This window comes from Brienomyrus brachyistius, chromosome 15 (assembly GCF_023856365.1).
Source record: "Brienomyrus brachyistius isolate T26 chromosome 15, BBRACH_0.4, whole genome shotgun sequence".
Taxonomy (NCBI): domain Eukaryota; kingdom Metazoa; phylum Chordata; class Actinopteri; order Osteoglossiformes; family Mormyridae; genus Brienomyrus; species Brienomyrus brachyistius.
This window is the reverse complement of record NC_064547.1, coordinates 14,652,569-14,679,645: the sequence shown is the minus strand read 5'-3', so window position 1 is coordinate 14,679,645 and position 27,077 is coordinate 14,652,569. Positions and strand designations below refer to the sequence as shown.

General features: G+C 38.9%; 1 protein-coding gene across 1 annotated transcript in view; it reads left to right on the top strand.

Moving 5' to 3' along the window:
• The first annotated feature begins 17,084 nt into the window (after window positions 1-17,084).
• The window catches only part of dpyda.1 (dihydropyrimidine dehydrogenase a, tandem duplicate 1), a 120,818-nt gene continuing 110,825 nt past the window's right edge, over window positions 17,085-27,077 (top strand). The window contains exon 1 of the mRNA XM_048976588.1: window positions 17,085-17,332. Within this exon, the coding sequence (XP_048832545.1) occupies window positions 17,297-17,332 (36 nt within the window). The 5' untranslated portion in view covers window positions 17,085-17,296. The remainder of the gene's footprint in view (window positions 17,333-27,077) is intronic.

The following is a 27,077-nucleotide window of genomic DNA, read 5'->3' as shown; positions in this document are numbered from 1 at the left end:
GCACCACATAACACTTTATATTTATTCATTTCCATCCCGTTATGGCTGCTATCGTGAATATGTCTACATCTATGCACACCTGGACCTTTACACACGTACAGTATTGCATTCTTGCACAACTTGCCATAATTTGCACACTATATCTTGCTCACTTTACTTACCCTGTATATATGCACATTCATACCATTCAGATGTATATATATATATATATATATATATATATATATATATATATAAATATACATGGCTTGTGTGTTGTGTTTCATGTTGTTGTCACGGAGAACGATATTTCGCCTCACATTGTTGGGATGACAATAAAGCTACTTACTCGCTTACTTCCTTAGCAGCCTTTTGAGAGGCTGGAAGGAGGCTGGACTTGCAGGAAAGTGTATTTTGTTAAAAAATAGGCAGCGCATCTGACAGTTGCCTTCAGGAAACCCGCTGTAAAGCCTAATGATACTAATAGCATTGCTGCAGACTGAGGTCACATGAACTGATATGAGATTATACAGCAAGCCCCAAACAAAAGAGTATTATAATTTGCTGCTACTGTAAAACTATTTTATTTATTTTATATTAATGGCATTTTTTACGTAAGAACTAAAAGAAATTTACTAAAATATGTCCACCTTACAACCGTTTATGCTGGTCGGGGTGACTGAAATCTCGGAGCAGATTCCAGCCAGGACAGGGTACTACAGTGGGATCACCCAGGAGTAGAAGCCAGTCCATTGCAGGACACATAATAATAATGCGATGGGCAAATTGCAGGTGCCAGTTGGCATAACCTACATTAAAATATTATACAGCAAAATGCCTGTATTTCCAATCACCTTATTATTCAATAAAACAAAAAAAAAATTGTTGCCTGAAGAAAATTAGAAAAGTAACAACTACAATCCAAAACATCACATGATACTCAAGACTAACTCTAGACTTGTTAAATTTCACTACCATCTCACTTAATTAACTTAGTTAGTTAATGAACTTCATGAGTACCATCCTGAATGTGACGCATTGACTAGCCAAAGTGCGCTAGTTGTTTGAGTTCAACAAATACAGGGGTACTGCAGGAGAAAATCGTGCGCTGATTTGAGAAGTTTGGAAACGACTCATTTTGACAAACACAAAATCATAATTGGAAAAGGTGCAACATAGGGCTACGAGAATGATTCCTGGTCTTAGAGGAATGTCTTATGAGGAGAGGTTAGCTGAGCTGAATATGTATAGCCATGAGCAAAGGAGACTAAGGGGGGAGATGATCCAGGTATATAAGATCCTAACAGGTCTGGATGCTGTTAAGCCAAATGGCTACTTCAATATTGGTTTAAATACTAGAACTCGTGGCCATAGGTGGAAATTAGCAGGAGAACATTTTGAAACGAATCTGAGGAAGCACTTCTTCACACAGCGTATACAGTATGGAACAGTCTTCCTGCTAACGTAGCGCAAGCTAAAACCCTGGGTTCCTTTAAATCAGAGCTAGATAAGATTTTAACACTACTGAGCTATTAGTTAAGTTCTCCCCAAACGAGTTTGATGGGCCGAATGGCCTCCTCTCGTTTGTAAATTTCTTATGTTCTTATAACATTGGAATAGCAGGCAGTGCAGAGGTTATGGACATGGGTTGCAATCCTCAAGCTGCCAGATCGCATTTATGCATGAAAATGAGAAAAAAGGCTGTCAGTAATAGCTATACAGTAGTTAAGGTATAGAGTGCAGGAACAGCCTGGAATCTCCTCTTTTCATCTCATCCCACATTTATGTATTTTTCAACCCAGTTCCTTTGGAAGTCATTGCAAGGTTTCAGTCTTCAGGCCTCTGATTTCGCATCATGCAAATTCACAATGGCTGCTTAATTACCTTCGTGTAAAAGCTAAAGACTGGATCGAACGTTACCAGGGGAAGCATTCTAGTTAAGATGCAGCGGGGCGTCGCATACGAATGTCCGCTGTGTTATGTGTACCGGACTCATGCAAAGGCATCCTATGAGTAGCTTGGGAATGGTACGGCATGGATTGAAATTTCTGTAGAACTGGATGAATGCTGCCTCATTCCAGTAATCTGCATTAGCCTCGCAAACATAAATGTGACCGTCGTTAGCGGCTCGCCAGGCTGTTTGGCAGAAATGAGTTCTTCTGATTTTGAAGGCCACGGGGGATGTGCTCAAACCTTCCATTAACGACCCATTGATACCCATTGCGCCTCCTGCCCGTAGACAGGAATGCTACTTAATGCAGAAGATCACTCAGGATGGTAACATGTTGCTCTGCATTAGCTCTGCCTAATGGGATGGGCACACCATGGCCGTACAAACGGCAGTCACCACGGGCTCTGAGTGCTTTATGAATGATAATTTGATTATTGCATTCACACGAGGTACTCTATTCTAACTGTTTCTTTAATACGATGATGCTCACGGACCATATCTAGCTATAAAAACACATTTGTCCTGCATACCTATTCCATCATGCATCTCCATCAGAAGCAGAGACTGCGAGTCATGTGAGAAACGCTCTTCTGTCCACTGCTGCTTCCTGAGGCCGATACATTTTCATCATTTCAATTCAGCTACATCATTTTACAAACCCGTGACAGGCAAAGAGACCGAAGCGCCACTCAAAAGTCACACTCAAAGTCGTCCATTTGGTTGGGTACAAATGCAGCTGTGGAAAAAATGAAGAGACCACAGCACATTATTTTGTTTCACTAATTTCTCACTTTACGGATGAGCGTCTGCGAATATTATATGTACATTTGCCTTATTGGACTTCGGTCCTGCTTCTAGGAGCCTGATACACACTGTCCTAGCAGTGCACCTCACACCTGCACTTAATGATTAACGTTCCTTTTGAAGGTCACTTCATGTCATGCCGCGATTCATGTGAAATCGTTGCATAAGTTAACGGTCATCTCTGGCATTATAAAGTTGCTTCCTCCCTTAACCTGGCTGGTTTCTGGTCGTTCCCAGTGTCTCCTGCTTCACCTTATTCTTGCGTACTGCTGTCTTAGAAATGTTAAACCTGGGCGCAACCTGCCGCTCAGCGTCACCTTCTGCCAGCAGAACCACGATTAAACCAGGATTTAAAAATGTACATTTGTTTAAAAATACAGAGCGGTCTCTTAGTTTTTTTTTCTGTGGCTGCATGTTTACATCTTTAAAAAGGTAGAATTTTTTTTTTCATTAATATAAGTCTTTGCTAAGACCTCTGATCTAAAGAGTAGTTCTGTACGTTTGATGTGTTGCAATTCCTACATTCATGAGGCAATGTATCACACATGTTTTAAGAACTCTTTCTTTATTGTTCTCAAATGTCTGTTAACTGAGTCACCATTCTCTCAGTAAACCCTGCCTTCCCATTATCTCCCATGAGTAAATCCGAGTGTGAATCATTACCACCTTAAACACTTGTGCAGGTTCCTTCAAACAATGTCAGATCTGTGAGCATCTCAGAATGCACCAGTGACTGGCTCTTTGTCCACCTGGGGACCTATAGAAGAACATGTTGCCTGATTTCTGTTCTGATTCAGCTGAAATCTAACTGTTTATTAATGCTATAATTACAACATTAATACCCCAAATGTTTCAATGACATCATATCTCGGAAATCTAGAAACTCTTAAACTATACAGAATATTCTTGTATTTGTAGGAAATTAAGTTATTTAAGTGTATTTAAATAAACTTATTTGAACTTACTTCTCTTACAATTTTCTCTTCATTCATCCGTCTTCCAATCACGTATCCAGTACAGGGTCACGTGAGACCCTGGAACCAATCCCAGACAGCACAGTGCACAGGGTAGTGAATCCTGGATAGGAAGCCAGTCTCCTTCTCTATCTCTAAGCCAAAATTATTGACCTTTTAGGTTAAAATCTAATTTATTTTCATGTAGACCTTCACATTAGAATATTGTCATGTCAGACTACTGGCATGGATTGAAAGGTTATGTTACCTTTTTGTTCTACACAAAAAATGTATTAATACCAAACGTCTATTCCCTGAAAATACCATGACAGGTAACCACTCACTGTTTGCATAGGTTAAATGCAAACAGATGGAGGTTGTTACAAGCTACAGTAGGTTTTAGAAGCGAATTAATTAGCAAGCTTGGCAGCCGATGCATCAGTTTCTAACTGACCTGCAATTATGAATAACACTTTTTTCCTTTTTATTTATTTATTTATTTATTTTGGTGTGGTGGGGGGGGGGGGGGTGTTTTGTGTTAGGTGTTTGTCTTTTTGGCAACAGGAAAAAGTGCTGGGATTGTAATTAATCTTTTTGTCTCTGGGAATTTAAGCAAATACAAATAGATAATTCTAAAACAGAGATGTGGAAGTTATAGAAATCATCATAATTTCTCTGAAATAGGTGAAGGGCACATGGGAGACCATTGAAAGGTTGGATGTTGTAGTTCTCAGCTGCTGAGTTATTGACTAAATCACAGTTGCAGCTAAGCAGCATTAAGTTAAAGGAGAGTTGCAAGATACCGTATATTTTCTTATGTTAAGATGTAAAATATTATAAATAATGCACTAATAATAGTACTAGGAAAAATTTGCATTTTAAAACTTGATACAGTGCAACACTTGATAAACTGTGCTAGAATAAGATAAAGTCATTAGTATTTATTATTGTGATTTCTTTACAGTTTTGTCATGTACAATAAAGTACTTAAATACTGTACATTTAGTTTTTGTATTATTCTGTAATTAAAAGGAGAATTTTGTTTATAATTACTGCAATAAAAATATTACCGTAAGTCAGATATATTAATGTAAATATTTCACATAGTGCTCTCAACTCAGATCACATACAATCACAGTTGTACAGTATTTGAGGATTAAAATGAACATGTTGCATCTTGATTTACTGTACATGTCTGAAGGTTCCTAGCCCTACAACACAGAAGCTGCAGACCCTTCTAATGATGTGACCCAGGCTGATCCGCTCTTCCCTTGATGCACCAAGTGTCCAATCACTCATCCTCTTAAAGAACCTTCTCAATGACCTGCTCTTCTCTCATCCCCCATTTCTGCTGCATCATCTCTTTGTCCGTCGTGGAGATACTCATAACAGCACACCTCGGTTACTCAAACTGAAGACTTAAAAGGCTGTAAAAGTTGCAGTGAATCATTTAAAACTAAAATCTGTTGATTGTTTAACTGTCTAGTAAGCTCAAAATTTGGCAGAACTTATCAGCAACTTTGCATTGCAGTTTGGTACATTTTTTTCTTGTTAATTTGGAGTAGGTCAATCATTATAATTTGTTTAGACAACGCTTATGAATGGTTTTTTTCACAGTCTTCCACACAGATTATCTATAGGATTTAAATGAGGATAGTGTCACTCACAGATGTTCACAGTCATAATTTAATCCTGGCGGCTTTGGACGCCTTGGGTTTGGGGTCATTGTCTTGACATAAATTAATTCATGTCAGTTTTCAGTATGTTGTGCCGTGGAATTCAATTTTCCTCCCTGTCATTTGATTTCTATTTTTCATTCAATCTTACCTTTTTCTTGGGTAAAGGAAAGTATGACTATAGCAAAATGTTTTTTTATTTTAAAATGATGTGAAAGAACATTATGAAAAAGACACAAAGCACTACTGGCAATCTTTAAAGTTCTTTTGTGAACCTATTTGTTTTTCCAATTAAGAATTTGATAACTCTATCACTTGTCGCATGTGTTGATGTTTGGTGTTTAGCGTATGTACTGAATAAAATCAGCTTACTGTGCTCCCCGAAAATACAACAGTATCCTGAGAATTGTTAAATAATCTTTTTTTCATAGATGCTTCTTGTATGCAAATGATAAAGTTAGTTGATTTGCAGTAGAAAAAAAAATGTGTAACCTTAAATGAAGGGAGCCCATGATAAAATTTAAGACCCAAATCCATTTTTCAAAGTACAAAACACTATGTTGGTTCAACGAATGGAAAATGCACTAATGCTCGCAAACCTCTAAATATGTCAAGACTGTGAGTTTCCCAGGTCAATCATCCATTCATGTTCCACAGCCACTTACGCAGTCTGGGGTCATGGTTTGTGCTTGAAGCCTAACCCATCATGCACAGAGGACAAGGCAGGGGACACTCAGGACCACATGCGTTTCCATTACAAGGCAAAATGTCAACGATTCCAGTCTCATTACCATTAATCAGCTCAAATGTATTTTTGCATCACAAGGGTCAATGAGATAAATCTTGCAGCCTCTCTAAATGGCCTCATCAACAATATGCTTCAGATGATCACATTATGCGGAAGATAGCAACCTTAACTGTGCCATAAATATACCTCAGCTTCTTAACGAGACTGCTGGAGTTGCTATGCAAACGTTTAACGGAATTGAAAATTACCTAGGAGGAAAATGGCTAAACGAAAAATGCTATTAAATATCAATATCATCCTAGGTGATTTTTCCCAAACCAGAGCAAATAAGACTACTGATCAAGCACAAGCTGTGAGCTCCATTCATTGTCATAAATAAAAATAAAGAAATAAATATCTAAGATAACACTAGAATAGAACATCCACACAATGCTAAATAAGCTATTACCTTTTTCCCCAGACCCTGTAATTAACTGTCGGTTAATTATGATACAGGTCATTAATTTCTTAACAACTTAACAGTCTCTGTCAAACAGCATCTCTTTCTATGTCTGGCTAAAGATTACAACCTGTACTTAACCTATACGATTGTATAATCATGATCTTTTTACGTCTACATTCTGTATGCACTGTAATTCAAATGCGTGGAATGTTTATTTACAAGGTTATTGATGTGATGCTTTGTGTAAACATTGCTCTGAAGCTATAATTGGGTGGTGAAGTATTCGCTAAACATTGTCTGGTTTTTGACATTTTGTCACTTTCTCTCATAATTTGGTAAATCACAGAATAACTAGCAAGAGATGGACACCATCTCTCTTGGAAGGGAGAGTCAGGTGACCATAGCCATTCATAGTAAACTTATTTCACCTTCGTTCATAGTGGGTTGTGCTTTTGTTTTAGCCGTAGCCTGTACCGAGATTTTGTGCGGTACCAGTTTTATATATATATATCATGACAAAGTTCATTATACACTTGTGTCTTTCGGAAAAGTTCTTTTGTTGACTTCTAATTCCCCAATCCCATCCACCCCTAAAAACAGAAATTTTGAATAAAAAACAGTTTTTTCTTGACTGCGCATCAGCGGTTCTGCATGCTGAGCCACCCAGGCCTTCTCACAACTCATAAATCACAATGTCACCAGATCTTTCTGACTTATATTAGGTGTCACATATATTCATATATAGAGGCGTACAGAATTTCCTACTATCAAATGGCATGCAAACATAATATGAAACAAACTGTCAAACACTTCCTGAGTTGCTTGCACTAAACTGCAGAAACAACCCCCCCCCCCACACACACACACACACATATTTTACATATTATATTTTATATTTATATTCTCTAAATATTGTATATAAAGTGGGCCGAATTAAGCCCCAGCAATGGGAGGTTGATACGTGAATCTGGATAGAAGCCAACTCAGGGGGGGCATTGACTGATTGACTGCATCCGTGTTTTTCAATTCCAGTACTGCAGACCCTGGAGACGACACATTTTAGTCACCCCCCCCCAGATATAACACACCTGATTCAACTAAACAGCTAATCATCAGGTCTTTGATTAATTTAATTTTATGTATTGTTGCAGGACTTGGACAAAAATGTGTAATCTTTTGGGTCTTTGAGTTTGGAATTCAAAAATACATTTACACTCACACCCATTTGTTTTACCCAGTGAAAATTAAATTTGTATACAAACACATTTACTTTACTATCTGAAATATTTCTTAGCATTTATTTCTGTCAATAAAATTAATAATCTGTGAGTACTTTTCTGTCCTTTGCATTGATGAACCTCTTAGCTTTCTATAATAATTTATTATCAAACACGGTTACTTAACAATTTGAATTTCATGGCAATGCAACAAGATTTGTTTTGGGTTGTAATCTGCAGATTTTGTGATCATCAGCTAGTGAACTGTGGAATCAGATGTTTGTAATCAGTAGTTAAAAAAAGCAACCAGTACTATATTACTAATTATTATTAATATTTTATCTATGAGTAGTTGGTGTTGCAACAGAGGCAGTCACTTCTATAGAAAGTAAATAATAGTGTCAATAATATTAAAGTAAAACTGCAGATATAATATGACTATAGAAGGGGTTTGATTGTAGATGCGGTATGATTGTAGATATGATATGACTGTAGATGTGGTTTGATTGTAGATGTGGTATGATTGTAGATATGATATGACTGTAGATGTGGTATGATTGTAGATATGATATGACTGTAGATGTGGTTTGATTGTAGATGTGGTATGCCTAAATGATGTTGTGATCACAAACTTTCATAACTGTAACCCACTGCTATAATTTACCATACATACTATGTATGTTATACTGTAGCTATGTTTTGCATAATATATGCAGATTGTACAGTGATGTTCACTTGACAATGATAATGCACAATTGTTCCTCTATGGATTTTTTTTCCAAAAAAAACCATAGTGCTGCCATTCTAACATCTAAACGGTTTTCATTCTGATCCTTAGCGTAACAATGGCTGGACAATGCCACTTTGTTCTGACGCTCTTACGATGAAATCACGGATCTGTCATTCCGATGAGCTGAGTCCATTCATTCGTTTTTTACCTTCACCCGGCTGTACAGCCTACTGCTACACTGAAAGATGATAACTGTACAAAAACACAGTCAGAGATGGCTGAAGCAAACTTCAAATATTATTGATATTAAACAAGTGAAGGCTTCTGATCATCAGCATGTAAGGTGGGGGTGGGGGGTGTGCCTTATTAGTTTTGGTAAAACTGGACCCCATAGTCAGCCTTCTCCCAATCCAGTTTCCATCACTCTTCCTTCGTGTTCTTTTGTTTTTTGCTCCTCTCCCCCATTTCCCTCATTCCCAAGTTCCATTCCTTTCCACCCTTTCCACTCTTTTTCAAAGTAATCTGATTGATTTTTAGAAAAAGCAACAATATTACACGGACGTTCAGTTCCTGAATGACATAATCTAGGCGACATAATACATTAACAGCAACATAACTGCGTATCAAAAAGTGTTTCTTTCGTTCATTCCGACTGAGTACATAATGAATCCCCCAGAATTATTTTGGACTCTGGGCACCAATGCACTCTTGTGCTCATGCTACTGTATACGTACCTAACCCTAACCCTAACCCTAACCCTAACACTACTCTGCACTCTTCCAAATCCATTCCTGATTCTGCACGTGATACATTCTGTCCTTTCATTTTGACGTGCACATTCTTCGACTTGCCAGTCCTAAACGTTTGGAAACAGAATGCCTGCAAAATCAGTGTTCTTACAGTATATCCATTTTATTGCACATTTTTCATGTGAAATTTTAACACGCATATTTTGATACACTTCCTGCCTTGTTCCCAGCGGCTTCTGGGATTGGTTCCGGGAGAGAGGGAGGGAGGGTTTGATGGGCAGTTGGAATTAGAATCGAAGTTGGGGCAATGATGAGTCTTTGTTGGGAACTCCACGACTGACGTCTTCCTTCCATTTTTATCACGTTACACTGAGGCAGTGTGACAAAGGGGAACAGGCTGAGCATCACCTGCATATTCAAAGCAGGACACATGTATGTTTCTTTTATCATTCAGTCATAGCAAATCACTCAGGCTGCAATCAGTACCCTAATGTTTTTTTATAACAGTCAATCAATAGTGTTTAATAAAATCTTTAGCGGTCAGCTAGCTAAAATGGCAGTGAATCTGTTTTCTAATTAAAGAATAAATATGGCAAAAAAATAAATATTGTAGCTGATCACCAGCTATTGGCTACACACCCGTATTAAAATAACAGATCGGAAATTTGATGCTCAGAAACACTAAGCATCAAACCAAACATCAATTTAAGCTTAAAGAACAGGGGTCCGATAGTCTGATTCTACATCTGAACAGGCTGATGTCTATGAAACTGCATAACTCCAGAGCCCCCTTTTACCATTTCAAAACAAAGACTTTTAGATTTTTGTAGATGCATAGAAAAATGTGTAACACGTTCTATGTTCTCTAACTTACCTGTTTGCTGTTACATTGTCATTGCCAGTTCCATCTGCTCAATATAATGGACCCACTACTGTATGAAACTGCATTATTACAGTCATTATAACATTCCATGTATTTATAATGAATGGTGAACTGCCTTAATCTGCGTTTCAGTCCCTTTGCATGCTGTTAATTACCTGACATTTAGTGATCCCTACAGAATTGCAGAAATATTAAATTCTATACATAAAATATTAAAAAGCTAAAAAACGTAGCTGACCTTCATGGCATACATAAATGACAAAACAATGAAATGGTTTTGCTGAATATTTAACATACTAAGCACTCCATACAAAAGTAATTGCTTAAATCAGACATTTTAGATGATTTACAATATGAAAAAAGTATTAATGCACGTAATACATTTAAGATGTAAAATATTACCCTGTATGGTGCAGCTATTTAATTCAGAGGTCTAATTTATACCAGAGAAAGAACTATGAGTTAAACATCTGTCATGTTGCACTTTTGGGAATAAAAAAAAAAAAATGAAATGATGAAAGACATTTGTTTCCTTCATATGTGCCGTTTCCGGGAGAAAAAAAAATCTGAATTCATGCCATGTTATTATAATTATATATATAATGTAATTCTCCCACTATGAACATATTTTTCTATTAACATAAATACACACATAGCCCTGATACACTTAAAGAATAGTATTTGCTTATGGAGTGGCTTGCTAAAGAATTACAAAGTGTGTTAACACCTGATAAGAAGTAGATCAGTGTTTTTTTTTTGCTGTCTAGTGGACCATTAAAATGGATATTAAGGTCGATATTAAGATATTAAGACTAGAGAAGTGGAAGTCATGAAGCTGAAGGTTTCACTATCTTACACAAGCCAGTGGTTTTAGAAGCAGGTTTCCTAAGTGCAGAGTGGAAAAACAGCTCAGTGTCGAAAACCAAATTAATTCCTCAACACGAGTTTTAATAAAATCGATCGATGGGTTGATGGATGCATCCGTCCGTCCGTCCATCTATTCATCCATCCATCCATACACCCCTTTGTCCATCTATCTGTCTATCCATCTGTCTGTCAGTCCATCCATCTCCTGTATGTGGTTGTCCTATGCAGATCATATGGAAGCTATAGGTGCAAGGCTAGGCATCACCCATCACAGTACTGTGGGAGTGTGTGTGCGTGTGTGGGGGGGGCAGCATAACGACATGGGGAGAAGCCACAATATCCACACATATGCAGCCCCCCCAGACATGCGAATTTGAATCTGAAAAGTGTGAGACAACAGTGCTAACCACCATGCTATTCAGTTTTAATTAAATAGCCATGTAAAATAGCATAACTAAGAACTAAGAATTACTTTGTTTTTCATAGTTTTCATTTTCGCATTGCAACTAAATCAGAATTTCAGAATTATATACATATATTGCATCTTCTTTTTCAAAAGAGATTTTGGTTTAATCTTCTGTGTCTGAGTGGTGGACGTCATGCTGTGATGTTTCCAAAGAGAATGACACTCTGCTCACACTGCACTTCTTATTTAATTCATGAAGCATTTTTCAGTAACAATGAAGACGTATATTCATGCTTCCCTCAGTAATGTGGAACCAAAGCATTATATAACTATTCCACAGTATCTGAATTAATGACTCAATTAGCCTAGTGAAATCATGAAATATGCAATGTAATGTAATTTATACGCTCTTATTAGAAATGTATCAATTGAATGATTAAGGGAGATTATGAAATATGCAAGCAATTTGCAGTTTCCCCACTAAATAAAATCTCAAAACAGAATTATCAAATTAAACTGAAGAATAATGTTTCTTTTTGTCCAAAGACATTAAATCATTTGGTTCGGTTTCATATTATTAGCGGAAGATTGACTTGTGAAAAGACCATGCAAAAATTAGACCTGACATATATTTTTATTCCTCAAGGGTTTAGCTAAGCAATAAAGGGTCCTATGGCACCATCTCATCCCATTCTCAATATCTGTGTATTATATAATAAAACTACCTTTGATCCCTGACTCCGAACAAAATGTAATTTAATGCTGAAGCTACTTTTACTTTTATGAATTTATCTTAACATTGTTGCTTTTTTTGTTCTGCTGGATTAAATGCTGAATGCAGTGCATGCCGCCTCGCAGTGTCCTTTAGATTTTTATTAAATTCATATATTCTATGTATTTTGGGGGGAAAAATTCTGTTATTAAATCTGAATTTTTATTACAGACAACATTTGCTGCATATCAGACCCACATAATCTAAAAGTGTTCAAAGAATATGAGTCTAATAAAATGTAATAGAACCTGTTTTGCCAAGTATGCTATTGTTATTTAGTTGTACTTATTAATTGTGTTAGCATTCAAACATACCCACTAATGTAGGACTTTTCCAGAATTGTATTATTCTCTGATCTGATTTATTGCAACAGTGAACTTCATCAAGAAGAAACATACATTATGTGTCCAAGAAGATTCTGCAGGGTGTATTTTTCCTGACCTGTAATTTAACCTTGAGCTGGTAAAACAGACCATTACATCTAAATGCTAAGTCACACTGATAGGGCAGTTCACTGTAGTGCACTATGTCCAGCTACTGTTTACTTTCTTTAAGAAAGGGACAGTTTTTGCGTATGACTTTTACAGAAGTACAGTACACACTGTTTACCATGTTACATTTTGCCAATGTAAATGCTATGCATATAGGTCAACAAAGTGAGTGGTTACATCTGTACTGTGGCAGTAAAAGTTCAGTCGGTGTCTTCATGTTAAATCCTGACCGGCACGTTTGAATAAAACTGAATATTGTTAACTAAAGGTGCACTCTTTCCTTCAAAACTACTGCCATTATGCCTATAGTAGCAAACAGTACACTATTACAGAACAAGTCTTTGCGAGACAATGCTGGGAAATTATGTGTGGAACCTGCAGAAATTATCTGAATGGTAAACTGTGATGTATAATTTGCATTAAATCAGGTGTAATTGAGCAAGAAGGTAAGAAACATAATTTGCATTCATTCAAACATACATCAACACAAATAATCACAAAACTCTGGAAGCAATGCAATTTAGATGCTAGAAAACAAATATTTTCTTGTAAAATGGTTAAACCAATATTATTGAAAATGGACTGTTTATCATTACACAGATGGCAGTATTGCAATACCTAATTGCAAGATATCTGCTATCAAAGTCTGAATTTACATATGGCTAGAAAAATAACTAACATTTATGCTAGCAACATAAAGTATTTCTTTACTATCTCTATTACTTTCGTTCTTAAAAACAAAGTTCAATTTCGGCCGACAGCTGAATCTAATTTGAAAAGACCAAAAATAATGGTTTGTTGTTGCAACATTTGTCATTGTAAAATCATAGAAGATGTCTTCGGAGATTAGGGTTAATCCTATTTTTTGCTCTTTGGAGTTTACAAGGCCCAGTCCTAAGGTACTTGCTGTCCATCCAACGTGTCCACTTCCCTCTCTTGTCTCCTTTCCCCTTTGCCTCACCCATACATCCACGGCAGGTGCTGTCATTCTTACATTAATATCTATTTTGGACTCCTTTCACTCCTTCCATCCAATGAGGCTGCAGCTCATCCCCTGGGAGGCAATGGCCTTGCAGAGGACTAAGGGGTGATACGCTCAGTGTACAATGAGACTCACTGGAGGAAATATTAAACCTGCACTAACCCTGCACTTGTGCTTATACAAGTAGCCACCTCAAAACACAAGTCACACTAGTATCTATCTGGTGAGAGCTGGTGTGGCATACAGTACTGGAATCATTTTAGGGATTATTTTGCAATAAAAAAGCAAAAGTGAGCCCTACCCCAGCTAGGTGTATAAAATAATATAGTATATAGCCGGGGTGTATATAGAATACAAACACAATTTCGCAGGCAAAAAAAATAAATAAAAAAAATATAAATACTCAATGCAACTCAAAACTTCACACTGTTTGAAAATCCATCCATCCATCCATCCATTTTCTATCCACATACCCTTGCCAATGACTTAAGGAATAAATATATTAAATATATAAATAAAAAAGATACATCAGTTTATAAGTTTTGTGACAAATTAACAATACAATCAGAACTTGGAAAACACACTGTGGTGGGAATGGATGTTTCAGTCCTTAATCGAAAGCACTAATTTGGGCTTAAAGTGACAAATAATGCAATTAATTAAAAAGATAAATATAGAAATGTATGGATGTTGTGGTAGGATGGGGGATTCTTATTGTTCAGTGGTAATTATAAAATAACTCACAGTATAAACACATAATGAATAAATTACATGGAAGTGTGTTATACACTAGTACGGTATATAGTGCCGCTGGTTGAAATTGCATTGGTAGAGTGATGTCACCGTTGAGCCCTTCAGCAAGGCCCTCAAACCCAATAGCTCTTGGTACTGTGTGACCCTGCTTTCTGAATTATAAGTCATGTTGGATAAAGGTGTCTGCTTAATAGGTAAATGTAAAAAGATGTAGTTTAGTGCATGTGGAACGATACAGTCAAGAGTCACAGAAAGTTGGACCTGAGGGCCAGAAACATTGTGTAAATGAATGTCAGGAGGCTTGGGGGAGCACCTGAAGTGCTCAGTGATGTATTTAGGGGGATTGTCCTCCTTCTTATCAATGACAAGCTGCTAACATGTACTACTATGTATGTTAACCCAACACAATGAAAAAACACAAGGCTCCTTTTCTATGTTCTCCTTGTTCCTCTAGTGAAGAACGTATGAAATTCGTGGAGTGGGTTCTAAGGAGCGCTGCTCGTATTATTCCAACACTCACATATTCTTTGTGATAATTACAATAAAGAATAATCAACACCTCTATTACCAAGGTTGTATGAGGTACATGATCATTATCCTGAAGAGACTTGTCGAGTGCTTCTTTCAAACAGGAGCCCATCAGTGCCACAATTCTGCGATTTATATTCACATTTCTGCATGTTGATGCTGCATTAATAACACAATGCTCTCTAGGTCTCCACTCTAACCTCACTCAGATTCTACTGCTTATGTTGCTGTTCTTACCCTGGTGGTTTTGTGCAAACGGGCCGCCTAAAATCGAACTGATTTATTTATGAGATTTCTGTTGCATCACGTATCATCATCAGGGCTTCTTTACTTTTCATCTCCATAGGTGATAAGTTTTCTACAGCCTTTTCGGAGCGTATTACTTGGCTAATCTCGATAGTTTTTTGGGGGTTTTTTTTTCAGGAACATCAGCTGCATCCAAACCTTCTTCAAAAGCACCTCGGCCTGAAGTAACCTCTGGTGTTGCTTTATTCTGTCTGACTGTACCATCTAAACCAGAAGTAAAGCTCCAGTCTCACTGTTTCATCTTCAGACTTGTGAAATACTTCCAAGTCAAGCCCAACTCTCCACAGGGAAAGCCAGTATCAGATTTAAAAAGATGGTGTGACCCTACAGACCAGCCAGGGGCACGGTGCCCAAATGTCTGTCATCCCTGATGATGGTCTACAACCACATCTGAATCCCTTAAACAACTGCAATTTTTCAGACCATTCATAGATTTTCACATGCTGTGCACCCACATCTCAGTCTTTGCTTGCGCTATTGCAAATCTTCCAGCTATAGCTACCCAAGAATCTGTGGGACAGTGTAGAGCATTTGTACTTGGACTATAGGAACTGACATAACCTCCTGAGCCGGTGGTAGAAAACCTGACTGTTCTGTATGTGTGGCGTTTGAATGTCTCTCCATGTTGTGCGGCTTTCTCCTACGGGCTCCAGTTCCCTCCCACACTCTCAAGATGTGCAGTAATGCTAACTACCCCACCCTGGGTTAATCACCCTGCAGAAGCCATGATGTCATCTCTTTCTGGGTGTAGGCAACAGTGACCCCATTAAGGTGAACAGTTAGGAAATGTGGATGCAGAGATTGATGTACTATATTTATTATAGCAAATGTGAACCGAAAATCTAGATACTTAGTGGGAAATTTATTGCCAAATAAAAACAGACTATAATTCCATCAATTCATCCCACGCCACTTGACTAATATTCATCTTTTAGTAATCATTGATAAAAAAAAAAAAAGTTTTGCAACATTTTATGCATTACGAAACACCCTGGAAGTCATACCATGTGACACTGGAATGAAACCAAAGCAGAAAGTGTGCATTTAATGTCACTATTGCCCTGTCAGAAAAAAAGTACCAATTTGTACCTTTCAGGGAGCAATTACATGTTACTGGGGCTGTACCCTCAATGATCTGCCAACTGTACCCTAGCTGTATGTAAATCTACCTGTAGGCACAGTTGGGTACATTAATGTGTGTTTGCACCTTAGGAAAAAAACTGTACCGTTTCACAAAGCAGGATTTCTTCATTTAGAGGATATGCATAAAGTTTTTTTTTCTTTCGTTTTCTCGAGATCACTTTTTTTTTTCTTGTGATCTCGACATAACCCATGTCACTTTCCCATGATCTCGAGGTTTAGTATTATCCTCATGGACGAATGCACCAGATTTTACTTGATCGTGGACTGTCCCAATCAGAATCAGAATCAGAATAATAATCAGAAGACTTTATTAATCCGGGAGGAAATTGCTCACATTGCGACTGCACAATCACATATAAACACGAAGGCAAAAACAATACAAGTATAAAAATAGGAATGAAGTGTAAAACATTATTACGGCACTGTTAAACATTCTAATAAATAAATAAATTTATTTAAAAAATAAAATAAGATAGAAAATCTCTACAGACTTCCATACATAAGTACAAAGTACAACCAGAACTTTCTTAACAAAGTGGCTTCTTGTTGGAATGTACCACTACGATGGGGAAAACCCTCAGAAGGGTAGTCAAACAACCGGAAAAGAAATCGCTATCAGTGCAAATTATACTGAGTTAAAATGACGGAGTTTGAATTACTGTAAGCTCCGCAGATTCGGTATCAGCGACTGTACGATAAAATTACCAATATGATAGCAACAGTTTTGAAGATGGTTGCAGTGCAGCAAGCGCGCACACCCGGGTTGCGGATGGACCAGGCGGATTTTTATGTCGTAGCCGCTTACACACTTCATAACGCCAGGAAGCGCAGGATTCCCTGTCAGGCTGCACGTTGTTCTGTTTAAAGTTTTCGGTTTTCTTACTTTGGAAAATCTGTTTTTCCTGGACACGTCATAATGGCTATGCTGAGCAGGGACCTCCCGGATATTGAGGTACAAATGCAATATATATACATTTTTCCCATTCCAGGAAGTGCATTCTTCCTAGGATTTTACAGGACATTGCGTCCAAGTATTACGATTTTGACAGTATTTTTCAGTGCTGGGAATGAGGGGTGGTAAAGCTTTTTGGGAAGTCTCAGGGTTTGGTTACGGAATTTTTTTTGTTATGTACATTTCCAGTGCTACCGACTGTTGTAAAGCAATACTTAAAATCAGCTGCTGATTACAGTTTTAAACATGCTTTATAAAGATTAATCAGTCCCATTTTGCCTTTATCGTTTCATTAGTTATTGCTGGCTTGAACTGTTTTTCTTTTCTTTTGTAGTGTAAAAGCGGAAGGGCAAACATCTATAGTATTAAAGCAATATATAATAGCACCAACCAATATTAATTCATATCGATTTAACTGTACAACCAGAATTCTTCATTTTCCGATGACATGCGTTTCCATTGCCTTGTTTACGTGAACCGCAGCTGTTCTAGATTATTGCTTACTGTCAGTTCAGTCCATGCCGCTTTTTCGGTCTTACGGTCTCTCCTTTTCTTTCGTTTGAATTGCTCAGTTTCACCAAGCTCATTATTTCACATCAGCAGCAGTGAACTACTAGCGTTATTTACCAGACAGAAACTTATAATATATGGTAAATATTTTTTGTCCTAGTCTTGTTTATCATTTTATTATTAATAAACAACAATAATAATAAGGAGAAGAAAATTTGGCATTGCGTGTTTTCATTTATATCGCTATCAGCCTTTTTAGAACCAAATACAGTGTATACTGTGACTATATTATTATTATTATTATTATTATTATTATTTTATTATTATTATTATTATTATTATTATTATTATTATTTTAACGCAGTGAGTGAATGCATCGGAATGCAAAGTCCTGGATTGTGTTCAGTGTTGGAATGTGGCTGAAAGGCTGAAAGTTGTGTTGCTGACATCCTGTGCATTTATACAACTCAGCCAAGCAATATGTACAGAAAGACATGCTGTATCCGCAGTTAAAATGAATTATTCTCTAATTCTCTAATGCTTAATAAAACATGTGTTTATATGGGCACTGATTGTTAGAACAGGCGTCTAAGAGGTCATTGTTGGCTGATGTAATAGAAAAATGCCTAGAAAACGACGTGAGAAGCTGTTTTGCATTTAAAACTTTTATGTATATGGTCTCACTGGGGCTGCATATAACAAAATGTCACTGTTCTACTATATTGTGGAACCTGAAATTTAAAAGGACATTTGCGTTTAGTTTTTGTCATACTTAATTCATCAGCTCTCTGACAGCTGCGTGGTTGGCAGTGATGTTCTTGGTTCCACATACAATCCATACTATAAAGTTTGGCAGAGATACCCTCTCTTGCATGATGCCTCATGCAAATAAAACAATAAACAATAAAACAATAAAATAATAAAACAATGAATAAAAATTGCATGTGACACAAGCAGAATTAACTGCTGTGTCAGAAACTGACAAATGATAGGAGGCAGAGAAACACATGCACAGATTGTGGTGAATTAAGCACATATGAAAGAATAAGGGTTAGAAGCAAGGGTTTGTTTAAGATAATTACATCAAGCAACTTTTTTTTAAATTTTTATTCTGAATCTTGTCCCAGCAGTGTGTGTGTGGGTGGTTTATATTTATATAAAATTGTGGGGGACCATATGTAATAATGGTATTTAGACGTTGTGGGGACCATTTTTCAGGTCCGCACAAAGATCTGTGAATACAATCGAAAAAGTAAAACGCAGAAAGTCTTGTATTTTGTTTGGTTACTTATGGTTAGGCTTATGCTGGGTGGGGTTAAGGTTGCCATGTTGGGATTTCCCATAGAAATGAATGGAGAGTCCCCACGAAGATTTAATAGCCTGTGTGTGTGTGTGTGTGTGTGTGTGTGTGTGTGTGTGTGTGTGTGTGTGTGTGGCATTTCCATGTTATTAACTGACCTTAATGTGTTAATGTTCTGTGTTGGCACCCAGTCTAGGATATTTTCCAGGCCCTCTTTCACTTCTCCCTACCTGAGCGGTTGGATGATGCAAACATGCATCTTTTATGAAATGTGTCTAGCAGCCATCAACCTGGGTCATTCCCTGCCTTGTGCCCAGTTGTTCAAGTGAGGAAAAATGTGTAGACAAACCAGAAATATGGAGTGAACGCCATGCATCCATCCATGCATACATCCATGCATCCATCCATGCATCCATCCATGCATCCATCCATGCATCCATCCATTTTACAAACCGCTTATCCTACTGGGTCACGGGGGGTCCGGAGCCTATCCCAGAAGCAATGGGCACAAGGCATGCAACAACCCAGGATGGGGGGCCAGCCCATCGCAGGGCACACTCACACACCATTCACTATGGAGTGAACTTTTTAATAAATATTAAAAATGTAATTTCGTATCATAATTGTAATTATTTAATATCACTGCACTGCTTACCGAAGGAATGTACATTGATGTCAGTCATTTAGATTTTTTTTGTTATTGCAAATATTGTCCAGTGTTTTATCTGTCAGGGGCGAAGTGTCTGGACTCTGCCCAGTGGTGTTTAGCTTCCATAGCTGAATCGCCTGGCAGAGCATTAATGATTACTTCTTCAGAACAAGCCATAAAGTATGACCCTGAGCATAGACACATCAGGCTAAAAAGGTAATGCCTGTATTTCATGCTTTCAAACTAAAATAAATACAATCTCTGCATGCTTTAAAATGAAACCCTCATTTTCTCTAAATATTGGCTACATTGTCTTAATCCAAAGAGAATTCAGTTTCATACACTCTGATATAAGGATAAACAGATCGATACTACCTATGCTTTGATATTAAAACATTACCGAGTTGGTATCAGTTACCATATAAAAGTACCATTTACAAATGTTTCTTTTCCTCAGAAGTGATCGCAGTTTTCTCTCAAAACGTATCCGCACTTGTGCACATGACACAATTATAATCCTCAATAACTGACCCTCAGAGATGTAGGAATCACAGACGCCCATGACTTTTTTAAACATTTCAGATATTAAGTAGATTAATTCTCTGAAAGTGTAAAAGTAAATTTTTTGTTTGTATTTCGATTTTCGTTTCATTTTTATGCTTTTTTTCCTAGCATTTTCTTACTTATATAATAATAAATGCTTTTAAAAATATATGATGTCCTGTACAGATTGATAATGATTAAATAAAATTATTACTATCATTACCATATTTTAAAAGATTATTGTCAGTAAAATATTTACTATTACTATCTGGGTCGATAATGCTGGTTCATAAAATACTTGAATTGGTTTTGCTTTAAAAATTTTATTGCCACTTTGTTATAATCAGACTTATAAATCAATGTAGATATTTGCTTTATAGCTTTCTCTTGGAAAACAAAAGTCAACACTTAGTAGACTCTATTAAAGCAGAGAGTATGACAATGACATGACCTTGATGTTGATAATGCACATACTGTAAGCTGTGGTCTAAATGACTCCTTCATGTCAGAAAAATGCCTTTCTGAATGTCAAATTAATTGCCATCTCTGGAGCGGTCAAATTTTTTATTTATTTTTTTATTTTCTCCAGCCCATTCAGATTTTTTATTTCAATAGCTTTGCTTCAGGAAGTGCCAAATGGAGATCCTTTGTGTGAGTGTTGTGTGAAGATTAATTAAAAATGGCCCTGAATTGCCATCAGGTTTAATTAAGACCCAGAACAATAGTGATTTTTAACTGAGGCATGACTTTCAGTGGGGAACCTCTGGGCTTGCTTGTCATACTCTCTCAAAAGCAGAACATTAACGGGCAGCTCCACCCAAAAAGTTCATTCTGTTCACCTTCGGACATGTTTTCAAATGAAACTGTATCATGCAGAGGCACGTGTCTTCTCCTGCCTGGCAGGGTGAAAAATTTGGAATCAGCTCCCACGAGAAAACTCATCAACAGAAAATGCAGAATATTCTATAATAAATGATGTTTACATAGAAAAACAGCTGCTTAATAAGAACATTTTTACAGGTCAAAAACATTTTTAAGGTAGGGTATATTATAGTATTAATGCAGTTTTATCGTTACAGATGAGCCCAGTGAGCATTTTACAAGTATTCAAAATGGCCAACCTTGGTTGGAAGGATTTTTCTGTAAGCAAAGTGACGATCGTCACTCTGTCAGTGTTACTTTTGTTTTGCCAAGTCATTTTAAAAGGAAGAACTAGCCAGGAAGTATTTAGTCTAACTTCTGGCCCCTGGGTAGCACCACGTTCACCAGACTGCATATGAGCTGTGTACCATGGTAAATGTTTCTCTGGAACGATCCGTCAGTGATATTCACACCTTCGCCATGCCTACTCTCCCTGTTATTTTCATCCATGAATTTTGGAGCGATGTCTTAGATGGCTAAGAGATGGATCAGCTTTGGAAACGATTCTTTAGTTTCCATGGTTATGTTTATGGCTCCTTTGACGTGCGTTTCAGTTCCTTAAGATGATTTCTTATTCGAAAGTTTCAGATGCCTTGATATCTGTTTCTTTTTCAAAAGCAAAGGCTATAGAACGAATCGTTTCATGCACCTTCGGAGATCCCGTAGCGGCTAAGTGGTTAGATGATGGATGGAGGGATGGAGTAAGTGGGAGCTGGTGTTGAAGTAAGTGGTAAGATGACTGCTTGTGCAGTGCTGGGTGTTTATCCTGGCAAGGGGCACTCAGGATTGGATGCTTTATCAGTGCAGCTGATATGGGATGGAATTAATTTAATAATGCCTAAAAATGTTAGTGGTGAACAGACTTCCTTAGAGGTTGGGTTTGTCACTGTACCGAGCTTGAAGTTTGCGAGACGTTTCACCTGATCATTTAGAAAATGGGCATTAGCGTTAAACTCTGTACTGTGAATATATATATATATATATATATATATATATATATATATATATATATATATATATATATATATATATATATATATATATATATATATAGAGTCAATTACCCATGTGACCAGAGACAAGAGATCAGAGGGGTTATCGAGTAAAGTCTCTAAACAATATTATGCAATTTTGTCTTTATTTAACATGAAGGGTGAACAGAACAAATGTAAGTATTTAGAGCAGAATTGATATTTATTTTGATATTTATTGCAAGATTTAAAAAATAAATAAATTGAGTACTCAGAGCAGTAGTAAAGATTGCTACTATCATCGTGGCCACATGGATTTAAAATAAAGTCAAGAGAAGATATCGTTGCCTGAATATTTGCCATGATTAGTGAGGTCGCCCAGGATTAATTGTGAGTTACAGTTAGTAGGACTGTGGAAGTCATCACTGACCTCAGAAACATTTTCAAATATTTGAAAATGTTACTGCTTCTATTGTATCTAGAAAAAGGTAAAGTATACATACAAAATGCATATTTTTGCAAGCTTCAAGTGATAGTGAAGTGCGTTAATTGTGGATTTTTTAAAACACTTTCTGACATTTTCTATGTTCCCGAGAAGATAGATAATTTACCAGAAACCCCGTACACCTGCATGTCCGTATGGGCCAGATAAATGTGTACAGACTGGAACTGGTTGCATGGTGAAATATTTAGTGATCATTGTTGACACGCCACAGCACACAGTGCACTACAACGAAATGTGTTCTCTGCATTTATCCCATATGTGACATCGTGACACAGCAGGGGGCAGCTAATTCAGCGCCCGGGGAGCAGGGCTTAGGGGCGGCACCTTGCTCAGGGTATCTCAGTGGTGCCTTGCTGGTCTGCAATCTTTCGATTACAAGTGTGCATCCCTAACCATTAGGCCTCCACTGCCCCAATTGTATTTAGTATTGTTGGAGTACGCCGACTCCACCAGGTCCGTAGATGAGAAGAGATCACCCTGAGGCGTGGAGGAGTTGTCAAATAACCTTTATTCCTGCAGATCGATCTGGGAACTCTACAACGCGGTGTTCCCCCCACAGAGTTCGACTTCCTTGTTGTTCATGTGTGTCTTATACCCCTTCTACAAGCAGCCCCCGCCCCTGTCCGTACTTTTCCACTTTCTGGCAATTTCGGCTTATCTGGTGCAACATGTTGTTCTATACGTTCCTAGTTATTGCGCCAACTCTGTGTCATTTGCCTAGCGACTGTCACCGTTGCCTGCGTCAATAGATTAACTTTGGTGCGCACAGAGCCTCCCTCTATGTCCTTGGTCCCCTGCAGATATCGCTCTCCACAGTATTGGTGTTGTCATGCTAAACTACTGCATAAGCAGTTTCAGTTCTCTTTGATTTCAGCATGAAATTCAGAAAAAATGCGAACTGACTCATCCATCCACCCATCCATCCACACATCCTTCCTTCTTTCTTTCCTTCCAACTACTTTATAATCAGGGGTATGGGGAGTGGAGACTAACAGACTTCTAGGCAATGAATATATTTCAAAATGTTGTGTTTACCATATTAAAATATTAATCAAAGAAGCTTAACAAAAAAACGTGTTAGCCAAACAACTTGATGATCGAGTGTCACAAAGTAGTACTTGCATTTGTTATTACAAACCACTGTATTTAACCCAAATTTTATTGAATATTTTTTTTAATGGCGGTCTGTAAGTGAGACGTTTGTTCTTAACCTGGGGACTGTGCTTAGCGAGCAACTTGAATCTAACCCTAAAGCTATTTGCTCACATTACTGCTTCATGTAAATCTTGTTCATATTTACTGGATGCTGATCTGATATTTTCTTGCATTGAATATAGTTAGATAAAATGATGAATAACGTCAGTCTGTCTTTCAGCTGTGTATGGTGAGTAGGGTTACTGGAGTATGTGGGAATGTCCGGCAGCACAGAACACCAGGCAGGGCTACACCCTGTGTAGGATGCCAGTCCGTTGCAGAAAGGATGAATAACATTCTGATGCTGTATTTAATATTGCTGATCCAAGGCTTGTTGCCATATTTCTGTTACAGTCGATCAATATGTGGAAATTTATGTATTGATTTCATGAGAAGACTAAGCGTGTGCCAAAAAACTGCTAAGTCATGTTAGCCACTGGCCACCTCATAGACGTAAATCACATCCCATTCAAATATTTGGGCTTCTGTTGTGAAGAATGGATTCCTTATGTCTTCATGTATACATGGATTTCTTGTTTTTTTTTTTTTAATTTAAGAAATTAATTTCATTGTAATGCACCAGTTCATAGGGAAAAAAGTCAAGTTGTCCTCATGGAGTGTGAGTGTGTCCTGTGATGGGTCAGTGCTCCATCCTGGGTCGTTCCCTGCCTTGTGCCCTGTGATGGGTCGATGCCCCATCCTGGGTCGTTCCCTGCCTTGTGCCCTGTGATGGGTCGATGCTCCATCCTGGGTCGTTCCCTGCCTTGTGTCCTGTGATGGGTCAGTGCTCCATCCTGGGTCGTTCCCTGCCTTGTGCCCTGTGATGGGTCGATGCTCCATCCTGGGTCGTTCCCTGCCTTGTGCCCTGTGATGGGTCGATGCTCCATCCTGGGTCGTTCCCTGCCTTGTGCCCTGTGATGGGTCGATGCTCCATCCTGGGTCGTTCCCTGCCTTGTGCCCTGTGATGGGTTGGTGCCCCATCCTGGGTCGTTCCCTGCCTTGTGCCCTGTGATGGGTCGATGCTCCATCCTGGGTCGTTCCCTGCCTTGTGCCCTGTGATGGGCCGATGCTCCATCCTGGGTCGTTCCCTGCCTTGTGCCCTGTGATGGGCCGATGCTCCATCCTGGGTCGTTCCCTGCCTTGTGCCCTGTGATGGGTCAGTGCTCCATCCTGGGTCGTTCCCTGCCTTGTGTCCTGTGATGGGCCGATGCTCCATCCTGGGTCGTTCCCTGCCTTGTGTCCTGTGATGGGTCGATGCTCCATCCTGGGTCGTTCCCTGCCTTGTGCCCTGTGATGGGTCGATGCTCCATCCTGGGTCGTTCCCTGCCTTGTGCCCTGTGATGGGTCGATGCTCCATCCTGGGTCGTTCCCTGCCTTGTGTCCTGTGATGGGCCGATGCTCCATCCTGGGTCGTTCCCTGCCTTGTGCCCTGTGATGGGCCGATGCTCCATCCTGGGTCGTTCCCTGCCTTGTGCCCTGTGATGGGTCAGTGCTCCATCCTGGGTCGTTCCCTGCCTTGTGTCCTGTGATGGGCCGATGCTCCATCCTGGGTCGTTCTCTGCCTTGTGCCCTGTGATGGGTCGATGCTCCATCCTGGGTCGTTCCCTGCCTTGTGCCCTGTGATGGGTCGATGCTCCATCCTGGGTCGTTCCCTGCCTTGTGTCCTGTGATGGGCCGATGCTCCATCCTGGGTCGTTCCCTGCCTTGTGCCCTGTGATGGGCCGATGCTCCATCCTGGGTCGTTCCCTGCCTTGTGCCCTGTGATGGGTCAGTGCTCCATCCTGGGTCGTTCCCTGCCTTGTACCCTGTGATGGGTCGATGCTCCATCCTGGGTCGTTCCCTGCCTTGCAGCCGTACCCTCCTGGATTGGCGCCGGACCCCCGCGACCCTGAATAGGACAGGTGGTTACAGAGGATGGGTGGACGGATGGAAGTTATCCACATGCTAGCATCGGGGAAAATGAAGTCATATTGATTAAGGAAATATACTAAACATTCTTTAAAATTTATATATGCGATTTAAATGTTTATTTGAATAAATTTTACTCACCTGAACAATTGTTGCCTTTTTAGATGTTGTTTCTGTCATCATGTATTCCTCCCTTGGTTTTTTCCTAACTTTTGAACTCTTCCCCTGTTTTACCTCCTGCTTTTTAAGGCGGCGGAATCCTCACTCTGTCAGGCATCGATCCCCTGTCTGTCTGGGGGGGCGTGATCAGCAGTGAATGGCAAACACATTCCGGGTGGAACGGCCCAGCGTTTCACAAAAACATGCTATGCTTAAAACACGTTATCGAGACGGGGGGTGGGGGGTTTGGTCCCCCCCGGGAGTGTTCGTTTGATTAAAGAAACGAAAACATACTGAACTTACACTGTGAAGTGTAGAGAGCTTAATAGCCCAGGTCTGTCCCCAGTAAACGGTGCATTGTGTGATTAATTTAAGAAAATGGGTTCTGGGTTTGTGTCTCCGCCTGGGTCACATGTGTGTGGAGTTTGCATGTTCTCCCCATGTCGTCGTGGGGTTCCCTCCGGGTACTCCGGTTTCCCCCCACAGTCCAAAAACATGCTGAGGCTAATTGGAGTTACCTGTACCAAATTGCCTGTAGGTGTGCGTGAATGGTGTGTGAGTGTGCCCTGTGATGGGCTGGCCCCCCATCCTGGGTTGTTCCCTGCCTCGTGCTCATAGCTTCCGGGATAGGCTCCGGACCCCCCGCGACCCAGAAGGGTAGGTGGTTTGGAAGATGGATGGATGGAAAACATCATAGTTACTTACAATGAAAATAATTCCTTATGCACATGCACCTACTTTTCAGTTACTCTTTTTTTTAAGAGTTACTTTTTTTTTCGCTGTTACATTAAGACATGTAATTTGTTTAACACTGAGTTTGTTAAAGTCCTACGACAGGCGTGCTTTATTGGACGTATTGATTGGCGCCATACAGATGATCCCCAGTCCCTTCGCAAAGCATTGACCTTCGAGGCTGGAATGCATAATGTTGGACTTTATTTACAAGACGCTGCCCGCCCACTAACACGATTAATTCGGTTACTTTGGCTGTTCTTTGCTCCATATGTGCATCACTATGTAAGTGGTTTAATGGTGCTGTGGTCTCCATGAGGCGGCAGTTACTTTTCCGTAGCTGCTGAGGAATG